Genomic DNA, 15,845 nt, shown 5'->3' on the forward strand with positions numbered 1-15,845 from the left:
ACACTGCTGAAAGGATGGGGCATTGCTAAAGAGTGGAAATGGCTACAGGGCAGGATGTGAGAACAAAGTCAGTTCAGCTCCATCGCTTAGTTTATGAGAGTCCAGTGTAGTTCTGAAAGAGCTTGCTGCTTACACTTTTTAGTATCTGCAAGCAACATTTTTAAAATTCTGTTGAGCACTAGTCACAGATGCGCATTAACATCGCCCAGCCTTTAAGCCAGCTTTCTTGTTCCTCACAAGCAAAAGGTTGAAACAATGAGAGGTGAAGCTTTTGCACTCGCAGCCAAATCTCAAAAATATGTGAAATATATGATTTGGTGCATTCAGAGAAGTCTCAAACCTTAACTTTAGTGGTGAGAATGATGACCTGCAGATTCAGGGGTTCATCTTCTGTGGGTCCAAACCCAAATCATTTCCATATTACATGCAGCCATATAAGCCATTTTTAATGTTATAAAGTAAATCAGTTTACTTTTAGTTTAGTTAATAGTAATTCCATACAGAGAGCTGACTTCGTTTGATTAATTAATTAATTTAAGTTCAGGTCATGAATTTATCTACAAATTACTTATCAAACAAAAAACATTTAAATATATTCTCTTGGAGAGAGTTACAAGTGAATGGACATTAAAATAAAAGAGAAAGAAAATATTTTGAACTCCTCGTCTTGACCCAGAACTGATTAGATGATGTGTACACACTGTTTCCTAACTTCTTGGATTCATTAAAGAGTGAGCGGGGTGTTCGGCATGATAGGATGGAAACAGGCGAGAAGGGTTAAGAAAAAAAAAACAGTGCAGGGAATGAAAATACCTCACAGGAATTTGCTGTTGTTAATATTTGCAATAATCAGCAGTTACCCATGTCTGTATGACCTCAACCAGGGAAGTCCAAATCCTGGATCCCTGACAGATCCATGATAGCTGTGAAAAATGCATGTACATATTGTGAGATAAGAGAATTAACAACATTTAAAGAGTATGTTTCTTATCTGGGAGATTAACATTTTCCTGCTTTTGTCTGTGTGGGCTTCTCTTTTTTTTTAGTTTTTGTAGTTTGATTGACTTGAAGAGCTGGGGAGAAGAACCTGGGAGGACAGACAAGGGAGAAAAGATAAAGCGAAATGAGGAGGAGAAGGATGACACAGAGCGGAGTTGCTGATAGATGTGCTGAGCTCACTGGTGTTCTCTGATGAGAGGAGATGAGATCAGTGAAGAGTGTGGAAGTGTGAGAGGAAAGAAATGCGCAACAGGAAGGAAGATGAAAATGTCACGGAGGCCAGATACAACCTGTCCCATCTATCACACATATCCCATCTGCCCTCGCTCTGGTTTGTCACTTCGTGAGCATTTCACTGCTCGTTCACAAAAGATTTTTAAGACTTAAGACTATCTTTAAAAAATATTCAGTGCAAGTTTTTCGATGGTTGGCCTACTTTACCCTATTTATGTGTGTGTATGTGCAGAGTAGCCCTACAGGTTGTATTTGTGCCTCTGTTCACCACAGCGGTGGATTCTAAGTCAGTAATGAAGATGCGATTGAAGTGCAGACTTTCAGCAGACCTTTCAACTCAAGGGTTAAAAAGTATTGCATTGACTGTTTTCAGTAAGTGAAAAAGTGCTCTATTGAGTCGGGATCACTTGACTGCCTTGGAAATGGACAAAGATCGCATTTTTTTGCCTTGAGAATTTTTACTTTCTTTTTATGAACTGCACAGTCCCTCTCAGATGTGCTCTGGTAAAGTCTAATCTGGGCTTCTTGTCCTTGAGTGTAACCAGTGGATCTTGCGGTAACCCTCTGTTTTTACATTCGTGAAGCCATCTCTAGATTTTTAGATGTCGTGAAGGTGTTTTTCTTAACCTTTGAAATCATTTTGCAATCACCCACTTTAATTCTCTTGGTGTTATTAAGCTACACTGCATTAGTTCTTGTTAAGAATTTACCAGATTGTATATTTGGCCACTCCAGAAGTTTTTCTCTCCCACTGATATGATCGTTTAGATTTTTCGGCCTAATGGTGGCCTGACCTCATATTGAGATTTCCAGTGAACAGCTACAAATATGCAATTTCAACACTTGGAAATAACAAAGTAACAGGCCTCACCTTGCAATGAACGTCAGTCATCTGTTCAATTACTTTTGAAAACAGAGGATTATATGTAAAACTGACTGCAATTGCTACACTTAAAGCACTTGGATTAATGATGAAAATCCCCACTTCAGTAACATCTTGACTGTCTCGGCTATCTGAAGACTCAAAATTGTTTTTGCTCAAAAACTTATGGACCTTGCTCTATGTGGCTTCACACAGGGATATTTTTCCATTTCAGAGGTCACGAACGAGTTCAGTCTTAATGCTTTTTACATACATGACTCACAAGCTGTAAATCCTATTATGATGTGTTTAATATTATGAAGAAAGTATTTGAACATGGTAGGCCTTTTGCTTTCACTAGTAGAGCTAAACTGGTGAAGATTTTATTAGAAGTGCTTTACATAAAAAGAAAAAATGAGAGAAAAAGTTCAATTTAAATGTTTTTCTTGATTCTTCAGGTAACATTACTCACTGAATGGAGGAAGGAAGGGAATAGTAACACAACCATGTAAATAGCTTGTGTTTATTCTGGTTTTTCCAAGTCCAGTTTTCTAATGGACCTCATGATCACTATGAGCACACTTTAATATCTGAGTAAGTAAGCCACAGTCATGGCTGAAGCCAATGTCTACATCTTGACATAAACCTCTGCATGTTTGAACCTTCTTACCTTGTGGTTTAGTTGGATCCTTTGTATTCTGGTGGAGGTTTCTGGTATGTGGTTGGATGGTTAAAAGGGTGTTAACCCAGGGAGGAGATTCCTGGGTATTTGAGTCAACAACAGCTGTGGTTGGTGATGAAGAGAAGCTGTCCAAAGAGCTTTTTACCGTCAGCTGCCTTTTTAGTGTGAAAGGAGTGCTCAGGTGAATGGAGTCAGTGACCATGAAGGGCTATCGCTGTCTCTCACATACTTACACACACACACCTGGGGGGAAAAACACATAGACAAAATCTCCTCATAAAAACCTGAAAAAAATACCTACACATCTGCACACTCACCTGGACGAGAGTAATGGTAAAGTTCATATGCAACATGTGTACACAGCGTCTTATAGGAGTTTGCACACACATGCACAAACACAAAAGCACAGATATATGCAGTCATTGCACACACACACAGATGGAAACAACGCAGACACCTGGCTAGCATTGAAGCGCTGTTCTGTTTGCATACCTCTCCCTCCCTAATCATCCTCCACACAGCCACAAAGCCACCAATAAAACTAAGAAAACAAAAACACAATAAGAGGGCAACAGGCGGCTTCAATCCTTCTTCCACCCATCCCTCCCTTCCTCTATTCCTCCCTTTTCTCTGTCTCTCTGTACTGAATGTTTACCTTCCCCTGTGAAAAGAGAGGGATCTGGACAGGCAGGGTGAGAAAAGAAAGAAATCTGGCCGAGGGGAAGGGAGCCAAGGTCTTTAAAGTCTGCCACAGAGCCGTGACAAAAGCCTCCTAATCTCAGTGTTGTCTTTCGGCCCCTTTTTCTGCCTTCACATCCTGCCAAGTTTGTGTCTGCATGTGTGTTCATGGAGAGTAAAAAGGGAAGAAACTAACAGTTAGGGCACTAGCGTGCATGTGTGTGTATTTTTAAAAGAGCAGTCAAATGGCAAAGCAAGATAGTGTGTGCTGGTGTGAAAATTTGTGTGTCTGAGTCTGTGTTTGTGTGTACGACAGGAAAGGAATCTTTCCGTAGTTGTGCTGACATCACTTAAACATACATAGAGCAGTTGAAGGAGGCCCCTTTCCAAAGGCAACAGCCGACTTCACGTGTGGGATGCCTGCATGTATGTGTATGTTGAAGAATACATGAGTGGACTCGGTCACCAGTCCTCACCTGTTTCTCGCTCCCTCATAAGCCCCCCATTCAGCTCTCTTCCGCCAAAATGCCACAGGAGTTCCTGTGGGTGTGTGTTTGTATGTGCATGTGCAACAGTTCCTCAGTCTCATCCTCTTTAACCTCTACAAAAGAAGCAGTTGTGAATAGATGTACGTGCATGTGAGTGTGTGCATACTTGAATTACTTGAATTACTCATGTTTTGGGGGCATAAAACCATCTATACAGTCACACTGAAGGGGCTAATATCCCTTTATAACATATATCATTAGTGTAAGGCAGGTTGTGGTTTGGGTATGTCCTGAGGAAATGCACATAAGTCAGTTTAATGCCGTCTAAACTGATGGAAGCACGATTGCATTCGTGTGTGTTTGCATGGTTGTGTGAGTATTTGTGTGCAAGTGACCTCTTGAGCGTCCCTTCCTCATCCTGCAGATCCCTATCTGTGGCAGCTGTGGTCCACAGACCTTCACACTCAGCAAAGGAATGCATAGTGGAGCCATCAAGCTATATAAAAGGCAGCGGTGGACTATAGCCCCATCTAAAGGCAGATCAATTTAATGTCAAGTCCACTGTTTACTGAATGAAATTCAGCTCTGCAGGTTGTTGGAAGAAATCTTTGCGTTCAGCTTTGTTGATTATTCATCAACCTGCTCCACATGCTATGCAGTGAACTACAGTATAGAACAAATGACTCACACCATTATTTTCTGACTTTTTCGACTTGATTTGTCAAGCTAGGCAATAGCATTGCTAAAATGGTGGCTGTGAATCAAAAAAGATGTCGTATACATGAAAACAGATTAGATTCGTTTTTCAAATCAAAAAAGTGAAGATGTAAAATGTATCTGCCTTAAACCCTCGATACCTTAGTACCTAAAGGCCTTAAAAAAAAGGGACATGGATTTGTGGCTTAGTACCCTAATTCTTTTCTCTAATGTTGACATTGCTGATACTTTCTCATTCCCTATAATAATATATAGACCTCAAATAGTAAGGACATAAAGTAAGGATATCAATTTTAAAAACATTGTCTATTGTGTCCATGTTTTATAGGTTTATGTATATTTTAAATTTATTTGTTTGGTTGGGTTTTTTTGCTCTCTCGCTATTCAAGTGATGGCAATTTGCAACAAGTGAGATATGTCACTTGTGCTGTCGTATATGAATTATGCATATTAAGGATGGTGCTCTGTAATTATCAGAAGTCTGAGGAAGAAGCTTTGGCTATCAAACAGTAAACCCATCAGGGTGGTCACTTGCAATTTACCTATTAAACATTATGTTACAATAAAAGCATATCTCATCTTTATCACATGACGAAACAGTGGAAGGAAGAACTCCCTTTTTAATTGGAAGAAACCTTCAGGGTGGTTCAGGGCAGAGGGAGGAGCAGCCATCTGTATGACTGTATGATTGGCTGGAGGATGCAGGGGGACAAATACAGCCATAGACAAAAGCTAATGATATGCAGCAAAAGCATGTAAACGCAAGGAAGTGAAGAAACGTTCAGTATATCATGGGGAGACCCCCAGCATCCTGAGCCTTTAGGGGTGGTTCAGGGTCACTTGATCCAACTATAAACTAAATACTTTAAACTATATGCTTTAAAAAGGGGGGAGAAAGGGGAGTTTATGTGTAACTAATAGGGAGGCTATCTGTCTCCTAAATGCAAACTGGTTGGTTCCACAGGGGAGCGGCCAGAAAGCTGAAGCCTCTCCAGCCTGACAGTGAAATGCTCTGTTGGTTTGATATCCTACTAAAAGGTCCAAGATATGATAAGGCATAATCATTCATGACTGTATGTGAGAAGGAGGAGTTTAAATTAAATTCTGTATTTAAGACAGAGCCAATAAAGAGAAATGAATAAGTAAGATATCTGATCTTCAGTTCTAGTTTTACTTCAGCAGTTTGGATTAGCTGAATGCCTTTTAGGGAGCTTTTAGAGCAGCTCCATAATAAGGAAATATAATAGTTGAGCCTAGAATGAGTTGCATGAACTAATTTTTCTGCATCACTCTGATATGATATTTTTTTTTTCCAATTTTAGACATATTGTGCAGATAAAGGAAAGCAGTACTACATATTTGTTTAATGTGTTCATTCAATGACATAGCTTGCTTGAAAATGACTCCAATATTCCTCATAGTGTTACTGGAGGCCAAGAGAAAGCTTTAGGGGCCGAGTACAATATGTTTTTTCTGAATCTAGAAGTAACAAGTTACAGATCATCCAGGCTTAACACCTTTGTAACATGCCTGTAGTATTGATTAACTTGTGTCATCTGACTTCACATAAATTTTGTAGAACTGAGTGTCATTTGCATAACAATTAAAATGTATGCAGGGTTTTCTACTAATACTGCATAAAGGAAGTATAAAAACATGAAACATATTGGTCCCAGCACCAAACCCTGTGGAACTCCGTGACTGGGCAAGAAAGTGCAGAAAAACCCACAAAAACCCACTTTGTTTACATTTCAAAAAGTTGATTCTGTTCACTTTTTGGGATTTTCTTACCTGGATGATTGAGTATGCATGAAAAAATTACAAGCTAACAAATAAATACAGTTTCAACCGGTGTAGCATATCGTCTTTAAAACCAAAAGTGTGTTCTCATCTCTGTAGTCAAATATTGCGATCAACAGTATGGAAAGCACTGCACTGAGGTGTAACATGACAAGCGCAGATGAAACCACCGCAGGGGTTGCACTGCTCTTAAACAGTAAACAGTATATGAGGTAAATCATTTATGATCTATAAAAGTAAATGCAAAATTTGAATGATAAAACTTTGTCAATACTTGTTCACTCAAACACTTTCATTACATTTCTTTGCTTTTCAAATTACATCTTCGACACTAAAAGTGATTCGACTTTATATAGAAGCAAGTTCTCTGCACCTCACTAAGACAAATAATTCAAATGTGAAATCATTTAGTTCATGTCTTGTCTTGCCTACAGGGGATTACACTTACCACACCAAAGTTATAAGACTGAAATACTGAGTGACAAAGTGTGGATCAGATCAAGTGAGAAGCTTTTTCCTTCTCTCTCACACACACACACACACACACACACACACACACACACACACACACACACACACACACACACACTCTATCCACACACACAAACAGGAGAGTGAAGATAGAGAGACTGAGAGAGGGAGGGGTGGACAAGCTGTGGGAACATGCTGCTGAATAATTACCACTGACATCAGAATAGTTTTCTTTAGCTCTCTGAAGTGGCACAGCTCATTTGTACAGCCTGGAGCCATGCAGAGGTGTGTTTGAGTGCAACAGAGAAAGTCAAAGAGAGACCAAGAGAGAGAGAAAAAGAAATTATAGAAAAATTGTAATAAACTTACACACATTAAACAGTATAACACTTATTGAAGTTTCTTGAGCTTAATAGCACAAGAGTTCACCTGGTATTTGTGTGTGTTTATTTGTGTGCGCCCATAAGGTAGTGATTATTTTGATTTAGTCTTCTAGCTGTCAATGTGTGACACCACGACAGCTGAACATGCCCTGGGGAGCCATTTCCCTCTAAGTGGACCTTAAAAAACAGGAAACGTCTTCAAATCCCACTGAAGCGAAGAAGAGGATCAGGCCTACAATTCTCTTACTTTACAAACGAGCACACACCCAAATGCAAGTGCCTGAACATAGCGTGCACAGACCCAGAACACACACACACAGTCCCACCTGAGCCCTCCTGAATAGACACCATTCTCCACCCTGACAGCCGGGAACAATAGAGGTGAAAACACAGCTTTTCAAAGACAGAATTGACCTGTCTGAACACATCAAGCGTCCTCGCCACCCGCTTCACTGCGTAAGCTTTTCCGTGCTGAGATGACTTCAGGTGATATCGTGTTTCTACGCGGCTACACTTTTCTTCGCCTTCACTTGCATTTGCTTTGTAACAGATATGAGGTTTGTGTTTCCAATGTTAAATCCAGCGGGCAAAGAAAACGTCATGTCAGATTGTGCCTTTAGCTAAAAGCTTGTAAGACTTTGTGGGCTGAGGCCTTTCTCCACTGGACTACTCAAAGTAATTTGGCCTGAATATTCTGACCTTTGACTACAAACCAGTCATTAATATAAAAGTGTACCAGATTTCACCAGAACGCCAAAGTTTGGTGTGAGCTAAAACTCTGTCAAAAATAGAAAACATTGAAACCATTTCAATCAGCAACAAGCCGCAGTGTTATCTTATCATCTGTTTATTGAATTTGTAGATTGAACACAATTTACCAAACTTAAATTTTAGGTTTGTAATCAATGTACATAAGAACAAATCTTGGCTTTAAGCTAAATACATTTAATTGTGTCTGTGAATTCACAGGTGTGTGAGTGAAACCAACATATAAACCGGGTGGTGACTCATTTTAGCTAGGCGTACTTCATCTAGAGACCTCATGACAGTTTTCGTGTGTGTTTATTAAGGAGGTGGTAGACCAGTTAGGACATGGAGTGCCTGGAGGAGGACGGTGGTCTAAAGATTGGAGACTTCCATCCAGAACTCTGGCCGAATGACACGTCTGGGGTAAAAGGTCCTCCTTGAAAACGGCTGGGAGACGATAAGAGAGGCAAACTGTTAATCTACTGTAACAACAACGAGGCATAATTGGATACACTACATGTCATTAAATGTAACCTTCTCTTTTTTTTACGCTCTCATTGATGCAGTTTTCTTGTTGTGTTTTATGTGGGGCAGAATCAACACAAATTTCACAGTAGTGAGATTTCTACATGTTCTCTGCGTTTTGAGTTAAAGTTTCTTCTGGATGACCCATGTTTGAGTTGGTTTCAGCTCTATACTCACCTGTTACCGCTCCCCTCGTTATCTGTTGTTTCTATATATATTGTCTCTGTCTCTGTTTATTCATTATCCCTCATAGCTGTGTGTAGCTCTCCACAGTACCTCGGCACTCTGAGTTTGACAGTGACGCTGTATCTCCTAGTAATCCTTAGAGTTGTTCATTCGCTGGCTTATCTGTTTGTTCCTGTGTATTTTTAGACTATGAGAATTAAATGCTCATTTTGAGTTTACTCCTGCCGTTTTGTGTGTTCTGAAATTGTGTCCACAAATAAATAGCTCACACAGTCATGACACCGCATGTTTTTCTTGAAACAAATGAACTGTTCTACAAAATGAAAAGCACACAAATGATCAGCACCAGCAATAAACGTAGGAAAACCTGAGACGTTTTGAAGTGTTTTTTAAACTAGCAGAAGATTATCAGACTTTTCTTTCCCAAACGAATACACAAAAAACAAAACTAATCAGTGAAAAAGACATCAGAAAGGCTCACAGGATATAAAATCTACACAGAACAGTGGCCCCAGCCACACCGGAGATTCCAACCACTAGCCTGCTTGCTGTGAGATAACACCGCTAATCACTACATCACCATGCTGCCTATGATATTGTTTTGATGTATTTAATGAATTAAACTTGTTACCTCACTGTGGCTGAGCATGCGGCGTGACTGGCTGACATGTTTGGGTTGGATGATCTGTGAGGCATGGTGCCTGCACATCACACAAGATAAAACCATGGTTAATCCTTAACACAAGTCAGATAAAAATGGCTCACAATGATTAAAAAAATTCCTGGGTCATTATAGGCTTATGTGTCTCTTGTTCCACCTCACGAGCTTTCATTTGTCTAAGATGACTCACCATAAACAGGTGAGTCATCTTCCAGAGTAATTTGCATCAAACTTGCACAGATGTTGCTACCAACAAACCAGGCAAAACACCTAAAGCTTGTACACGCGCCTCTGCAGCAGTTAGGTCTATAATTAATGACACAGCTCATCCTTATCTTGCAGTAACCATCAATCAAATCTTCTGTAAAAAGTATTTTTAATAGCATAATCAATCCACTGATGGTTACAAAATGATCCTCTTGTATATTAGCGTATGTCCTGAACTAAACTGCTATGTAGGTATAGTAGATATCTACAATGTCTAAAGTGATAAAGGAAGAGCAACTAAAGGACTGTCACCTTATTTATCTCTATTGATTTATTTACTATAGGTGGTCAAATCATCAGTTTCTAAGTCTCAAAATAGCAATAAACACAAGTGTACAATGACAGCATTTCCAGCAAATGGAAATATCTGACACAGATGACACCTCTTCCATTAGTTAAAACCAAAACCAGTAGCTGCATAACAGGCAGTAGAAAGCACATACCAGTCCATCCATCTTGTGAAGCTCTGATAAATGAGCCAGAGTTAGGCTGAAAGACAGATTCACAGAGAAACAGCACAAATCACAATGTTTTATTTGCTTAATACTTTCCATCATAATATACCAAAGCCTTAAAGTCAATGTCAGGATGCTGTGTAATCTCGACAGAATCTCATTCATAACAATGATAGACAGCGAGCGAAGTAACTGGGACTTACTTTCCAGAACAGGCTCCTTTGATCCACCTCCATGTTTTCAGTGCTGCCAGACAGGAAGGCACACTTCATTAATTCTGTTGGCTTCAGTGTTTTTAACAGTGCACCGATACCTGAATGCTTTCGATTTTTCTTTAATAGGACAACATTTAAAGTTACATTAGTATTTATTTTTTCAATAGTAAAACACTGACACATCCTTAGTGAACAGTGGACGTTGCAGAAATTTTGCAAAAATTCATGTACAAATGAATACAAGAAAACATGGTATAATGTAGTGAAATAAATCTGACCTTCTATGTTCTATACGCATTTTAAACAGTTTTAGATAATTTATTAAATCCTTTATTAATTCTACACTAAACTGTAGAAGAAAAACTGTAAATGAACTTCAAAAATTATATCATTCACATTTTATTTTTACCAAAATCATGACTCTTGTGTGTAGTTTACTGTACTTGTGAGAGAAAACACAGATTATTTGAGTTGGGGGATTTTCAAAATATAAATCATTCACTCTGTGATACTTTAAGCAAGATCAAAATAATTTGAGACCAAATTTATATTATAATGGCACCACTTCACCCGCGTTGCCACCCAGCAAAGCAGAAAGACATCTATCAGCGACTAAAGTGCCAGCGGCTGAATCGACCCTGCAGGAAATGACATTTATATCCGCTCTCCATCTTTTAAAGCCAGTGTCTCAGTGGATAAAATAACAATAATACTATTAAATTCTGACACTCAATCAGTCCTGTGTCAGTACTGTGTAGGAAACCCAGTACGTTTTCCTGATTAAACCCAAGCAAAGATCAGCTTATTCAGGTGTGTGGATAGCCGCAGGGCAGGGCAAAGCTCACGGCAACGAAAGCTAACATAAGACATCAGTAGTGAAGCCAGGATATAACATGTTTGTGCTGTGAACTACCTCCTACTTTCTCTCTCTCTCTGAAGCCTGAGGTATAGTAAGAGAATAATATAGGCCAAAGAAGAAAAATTAGCAGCATGAGATAGAATGAAGAGAGTATTAATCAAAAATGAGCAGAAGGAGAAGGTCAGCGCTATTAAGGAAAATTGTGAAATAGTAGACAGAGACTATACTCACACATTAGTAGCTGAAGAGTGTCGTGAGAGGGACACAGAGGAGTTATATGGTATCTGTAAGACTTAGACGAAAAAGAAGGAGCAAAATTTAAAGTAACTTAAAACATGCTGTATGCTTAGTGACAGACATTATTTAGTTATTCATAAAATGAACCACTTAGATGGTTGTTTTACAGTCTAAAAGTAATAAGGTTACAAAAGTTTCTGGTCTTTGTGCATGGTTTTTTTTTGCAACAAGCACTCATAGATTTAAATAAATATAATCTTTTATTATAATTAATTCTAATAAAAGATGTTTTATCTGCTTCATTGACTGTAGCATTAACAAAGTGTATAAAATAAACAAACCATGTGTTGTATAATAACTAAAAAAGTCACTTTGTTAGGTACACCATGCTGTTAATGATTGGACCCTCTTTTGCCTTCAGAACTGTCTTAATTCTTCATAACACACATTCAACAGGGTGCTGGAAACATTCCTAAGAGATTTTGATTCATAATGAAATGACGACATCACACAGTTGTTGTAGATTTGTTATCTGCAGATCCGTGAAACTCTCTTATTCCATTACATTCAAGAGGCGCACTGCTGGATTGAGATCTGGTGATTGTGGAGCCAATTTACAGTAAACTCATGTTAAAGAAATCGGTTTGAGTTTTGTGCATGGCACATTATTGTGCTGGACATCAATAATATCAACAATCCTCAGGCAGACTGTGGTGTTTAAACAATTGGCATTAAGCGGCCACCCTGAACTCACTCATACAACACAGTTCCACTCCCCAATCCAAAGACTTCCCTCTATACACAGACTACACAACTACCATCACCTCTGTGCAATACTTAATTTACGGGCTATAACCCACACTGTAAATATATAACACTATTTTTCCCCCAGTTTGTATATTTGCAGAGTTCTTACTTGTGGATACTGTTCATATGTACATACTGTAGTGCTACAGAACTGTGTACCTCACCCCCCTTTTCTTTTCCCACGTGTCTGCACTGAATAAAGACACTTTGTATCTCACTGTACATGTGTATAGTGACAATAAAAGGCATTGTATTCTGTTCAAATTATACCAAGAAATCCCCCCCGGACCATCACACCACCGCCAGCCTGAACTGTTGACACATGGAAGGGTAGATCCCTGCTTATTTATGAGAAATTTTGACCCCTACCACTAGTATTATCCAGTTTTGGTGAGCCCATGGGAGCTGTAAACTCACCCTCCTATTCTTAACTGACAGGAGTGGAGTGTGGTGTTTAAGGTCAAATGTGTTATCCATTCAGAGATGTTCTTTTGCTGCCCTCCTATCAGCTCACAGCAGTCTTATCCTCTGACCTCAGCTATCAGCAATAGAGAACTCCCTCTCACTGGATATTTTCTTTACCCATCTGACACCAACAACCACGCCACGTTCAAAGTCATTTAAATCAATTTTCTTCCGCATTCTGATGCTCAATTTGAACATCAGGTTGTCCCGTCCACGTGTACATGACTAAATGCACTGAATTGCTGCTACATGACTAGCTGAGTAGATATTAATGTTAACAAGCAGTTGAACAGGTATATCTGTGAAGTGGACAGTGAGTGCACATATACAATTCTTGCATAGGACAGAATTAGTAATAAAAATTGTTAATGGTACACAGTATGTCTGCATAGTTTGTCAGGCGTCATCAAAAAACAGATCATTACAGTTGCCAATACAATAAGAGATAGTTTACCTGGTTTATGTCCATGTGGGGTTTGGGAACTATGGCTCATATGGTGCCCAGATGAAGCTTTGGTACTGAGTAACAGGAGTAATAAATAATGTTAATCACTTACACAAAGCGCACCTGCTGAAACCTACACTAAGATAGCAGATGATGGCGTTTCTGCATGAAATCAGAGTGGATTAAGACATAAGAGATGAATGGAGCTGTAGTACTTTTATAGATTATTCTACACAGACTAGAAGTCTGTATTTTTATTGCTGAATTCATTTCAACATGCCCATGGAAACACTAAAGCATTACTATAGTTGAACCATAGATGTGCCAGGAGTGACACCTAGTGAACGGTGCGGAAGAACAACCAGTTGGTTGTAAAAGTCTTTAATCACAGGCTTTTAACTGCCTCCACTAATCATTATTTACTACTTTTTAAATTTTATTTTACCTTAACATCATTATTATTGATGCAAAACCCTAAAAAATGGTATTCAAATCTACAGCACAGGGAATTTAGCCAGACATTTGTTAATCAAAATAAAACATAAAATAAGAATTAGGGGAGCAATAACTGGCTTTAGCAGGCAGAAACTGACAATTACACATTGGGTTAACTATCTATTCAGTGTTGTACCTCTGAAGCTTTAGTGCATTTTCCAGCTTAGCAATGTAGGCACTCTGTTCATTCAGCTTCCTGTTAATTGGAAAAATAAATAAGAAACCCTTCCATCTTTTCACAAACTGCAGCTTATTTCAAATCTAATTTAACTTACTTTGTCATCTGCTGCATTTCTTGCTTCATCCTCACTACTGCCTCCTCCAGCTTTTCATTCTGCAAGTGATTAATTGATGAGTTTGGTACACTAGGTGGCATAAGCATCTGTTTCAGTTACTGTTGTCTTCAGAGCTAGACAGCCAGTGTGGTAGATGAGTTAAATGTTGCAGACTGATTGAAAAATACAATTTTAAGGCAAAGAAATAATAAGAAAAATATCACCCTTTGCTCGTAGTGAGTGAAGAGCCTCTTTTGATGTTTTTCCTGGTACTTTATAACCTGGGAAAACGCAGAATAAGTGCTGTTTTTGCAAGTTCTGCATTACACTATTGCATTTAAATCTCCATCTTTTGGATATATTTAAATGCTATACAGCACAATTGTTTACAGGTCACTGGAGATATACAATCGGATTATAGGTGTTTATATGAAGCAAGAAAATGACTGAACTTGGCTGATTTCCGTTAAGTGCTTGGCTGCCACCACCTTGATGTTTGAGAAAAGGGCCTTCACACCAGGGCTGCTCTGAAACGAGCACATTTAACATAACTCTAATGACAGCAGAATATTCAACTTTTAACAGTCTGATTATTAATGTGGCTATCCCACCCCAACACCCACAGTTACCTGGGAATTTCATGAGAAAAGAGTGCTTACTTTGTCAGACAGTGGTGACAGTTGGCATTTAGCGTTGCAGATATAACAGCTGCCTGGTTGGCCTGAAAGAAAGATTATATTTAAACCAAAATTACAAAGTCAAGAATATAATGCTGGCTCGCAAGGATAGGAAGACATGGAAGGACTGAAAATTGACATCAAGGGTTTCTGTCTGTGAAACAAAATCAGTTAAATGGGTTTGTCTAACCACGGGAGACAGACAAAGTCAATAGTCTGATTAAGGTGAGACCAATCATGAACAACTCCAGGAGTACCATCCATTGGTGAATGGTGTAATTTCACTCTCAATTTTTGAATGAAACATATAATCACAGAGAATCACTGGTTTTCTTTATAATATAACAATCTCTAACACTGATATTTAATCTATTTTAAACATAGACCCCTAGGGAGATCCTTTCCTTTAGAGACAACTTAGAAACATGCAACACTCAGTGCAAAAAATAAATAATCAGCTCTGCAATATCACTTAGAGCCCAACAGATGTCCCTGTCTAATCATACTTTCATTTGCTGGGGAGTAGGAAGGCTGTAGACTTGGTGCTTAAATATATGCAGGTATTCCAAACAGTGATTGTTTTGACTGTGTTTGCAACAAAACTGTTTATGTACCTCTCTGATAACCTCTCTGATAACAACCACTACAGATGACATGGCCACAGCTTGTGACCGCCAGTTTGCGGTCGGCACTTTGAGGAAGAAAGCAGGAATTGCAGCAAACCCAGGAAGCCATTTCAAAACCTGCAGGAAAACAAGATTAGGTGAGGAGTTAATGAGCTAATTTAGCTAACGTTCTTTGCTAAATTACGTTTATGAATTAGCAGATTTAGCTAAACGGTCTTCTAACTCTTATTTACACATGCGTATTAGAATTGTTGCTGCATATCTTCTATATATAGTTCGTTTTTACAGCCATATTTCATTAAGGTTTATTAGATAACTATATTTATTACTTTGAAAACCTTGTGACTGCTGGTGAAGCTAAAGGCTAATTTAGCTTATATTAGCTCTGTCCTACTCCCAGAGTCATTAATGGATAATATATGTCCTCACTGCTTATAATAAAGGTAACTTCACCTTTTCGCTGATGGTCAATTGTTGTTGAAGCTGTTTGTCCAACTTCTAACTAAAATTGCTGAAAACCTGTAAATACCTATTTAAGATTATGCCTGTTGGACATTTGAACACCAGGTAAGCTATGAGTGAAATGCAT

The 15,845-nt window shown here is 38.8% G+C and overlaps 1 protein-coding gene across 4 annotated transcripts; it reads right to left on the bottom strand.

The window, feature by feature from the left end:
• Positions 1 to 8,180: 8,180 nt before the first annotated feature.
• On the bottom strand, positions 8,181 to 15,365 carry rnf212 (ring finger protein 212; the record flags this gene model as incomplete). Of its 4 annotated transcripts, none has more annotated exons than XM_082548041.1 (12): positions 8,181 to 8,508; positions 9,404 to 9,473; positions 10,144 to 10,189; positions 10,359 to 10,401; positions 11,461 to 11,521; positions 13,193 to 13,257; positions 13,815 to 13,874; positions 13,954 to 14,012; positions 14,178 to 14,234; positions 14,406 to 14,480; positions 14,613 to 14,674; positions 15,245 to 15,365. In XM_082548041.1, 12 exons carry the CDS (start codon positions 15,363 to 15,365, stop codon positions 8,400 to 8,402), a joined length of 828 nt encoding a protein of 275 aa, XP_082404167.1. In that variant the 3' UTR covers positions 8,181 to 8,399. The 4 variants fall into 4 exon arrangements, with proteins under 4 accessions (XP_082404167.1, XP_082404169.1, XP_082404168.1 ...); XM_082548043.1 differs by having other exon boundaries at positions 14,406 to 14,475; positions 15,245 to 15,326; XM_082548042.1 differs by lacking the exon at positions 9,404 to 9,473.
• Positions 15,366 to 15,845: the final 480 nt, after the last annotated feature.

This window comes from Aulonocara stuartgranti (genome assembly GCF_965226115.1).
Source record: "Aulonocara stuartgranti genome assembly, chromosome: 2".
In the NCBI taxonomy this organism is placed as follows: Eukaryota; Metazoa; Chordata; class Actinopteri; order Cichliformes; family Cichlidae; genus Aulonocara; species Aulonocara stuartgranti.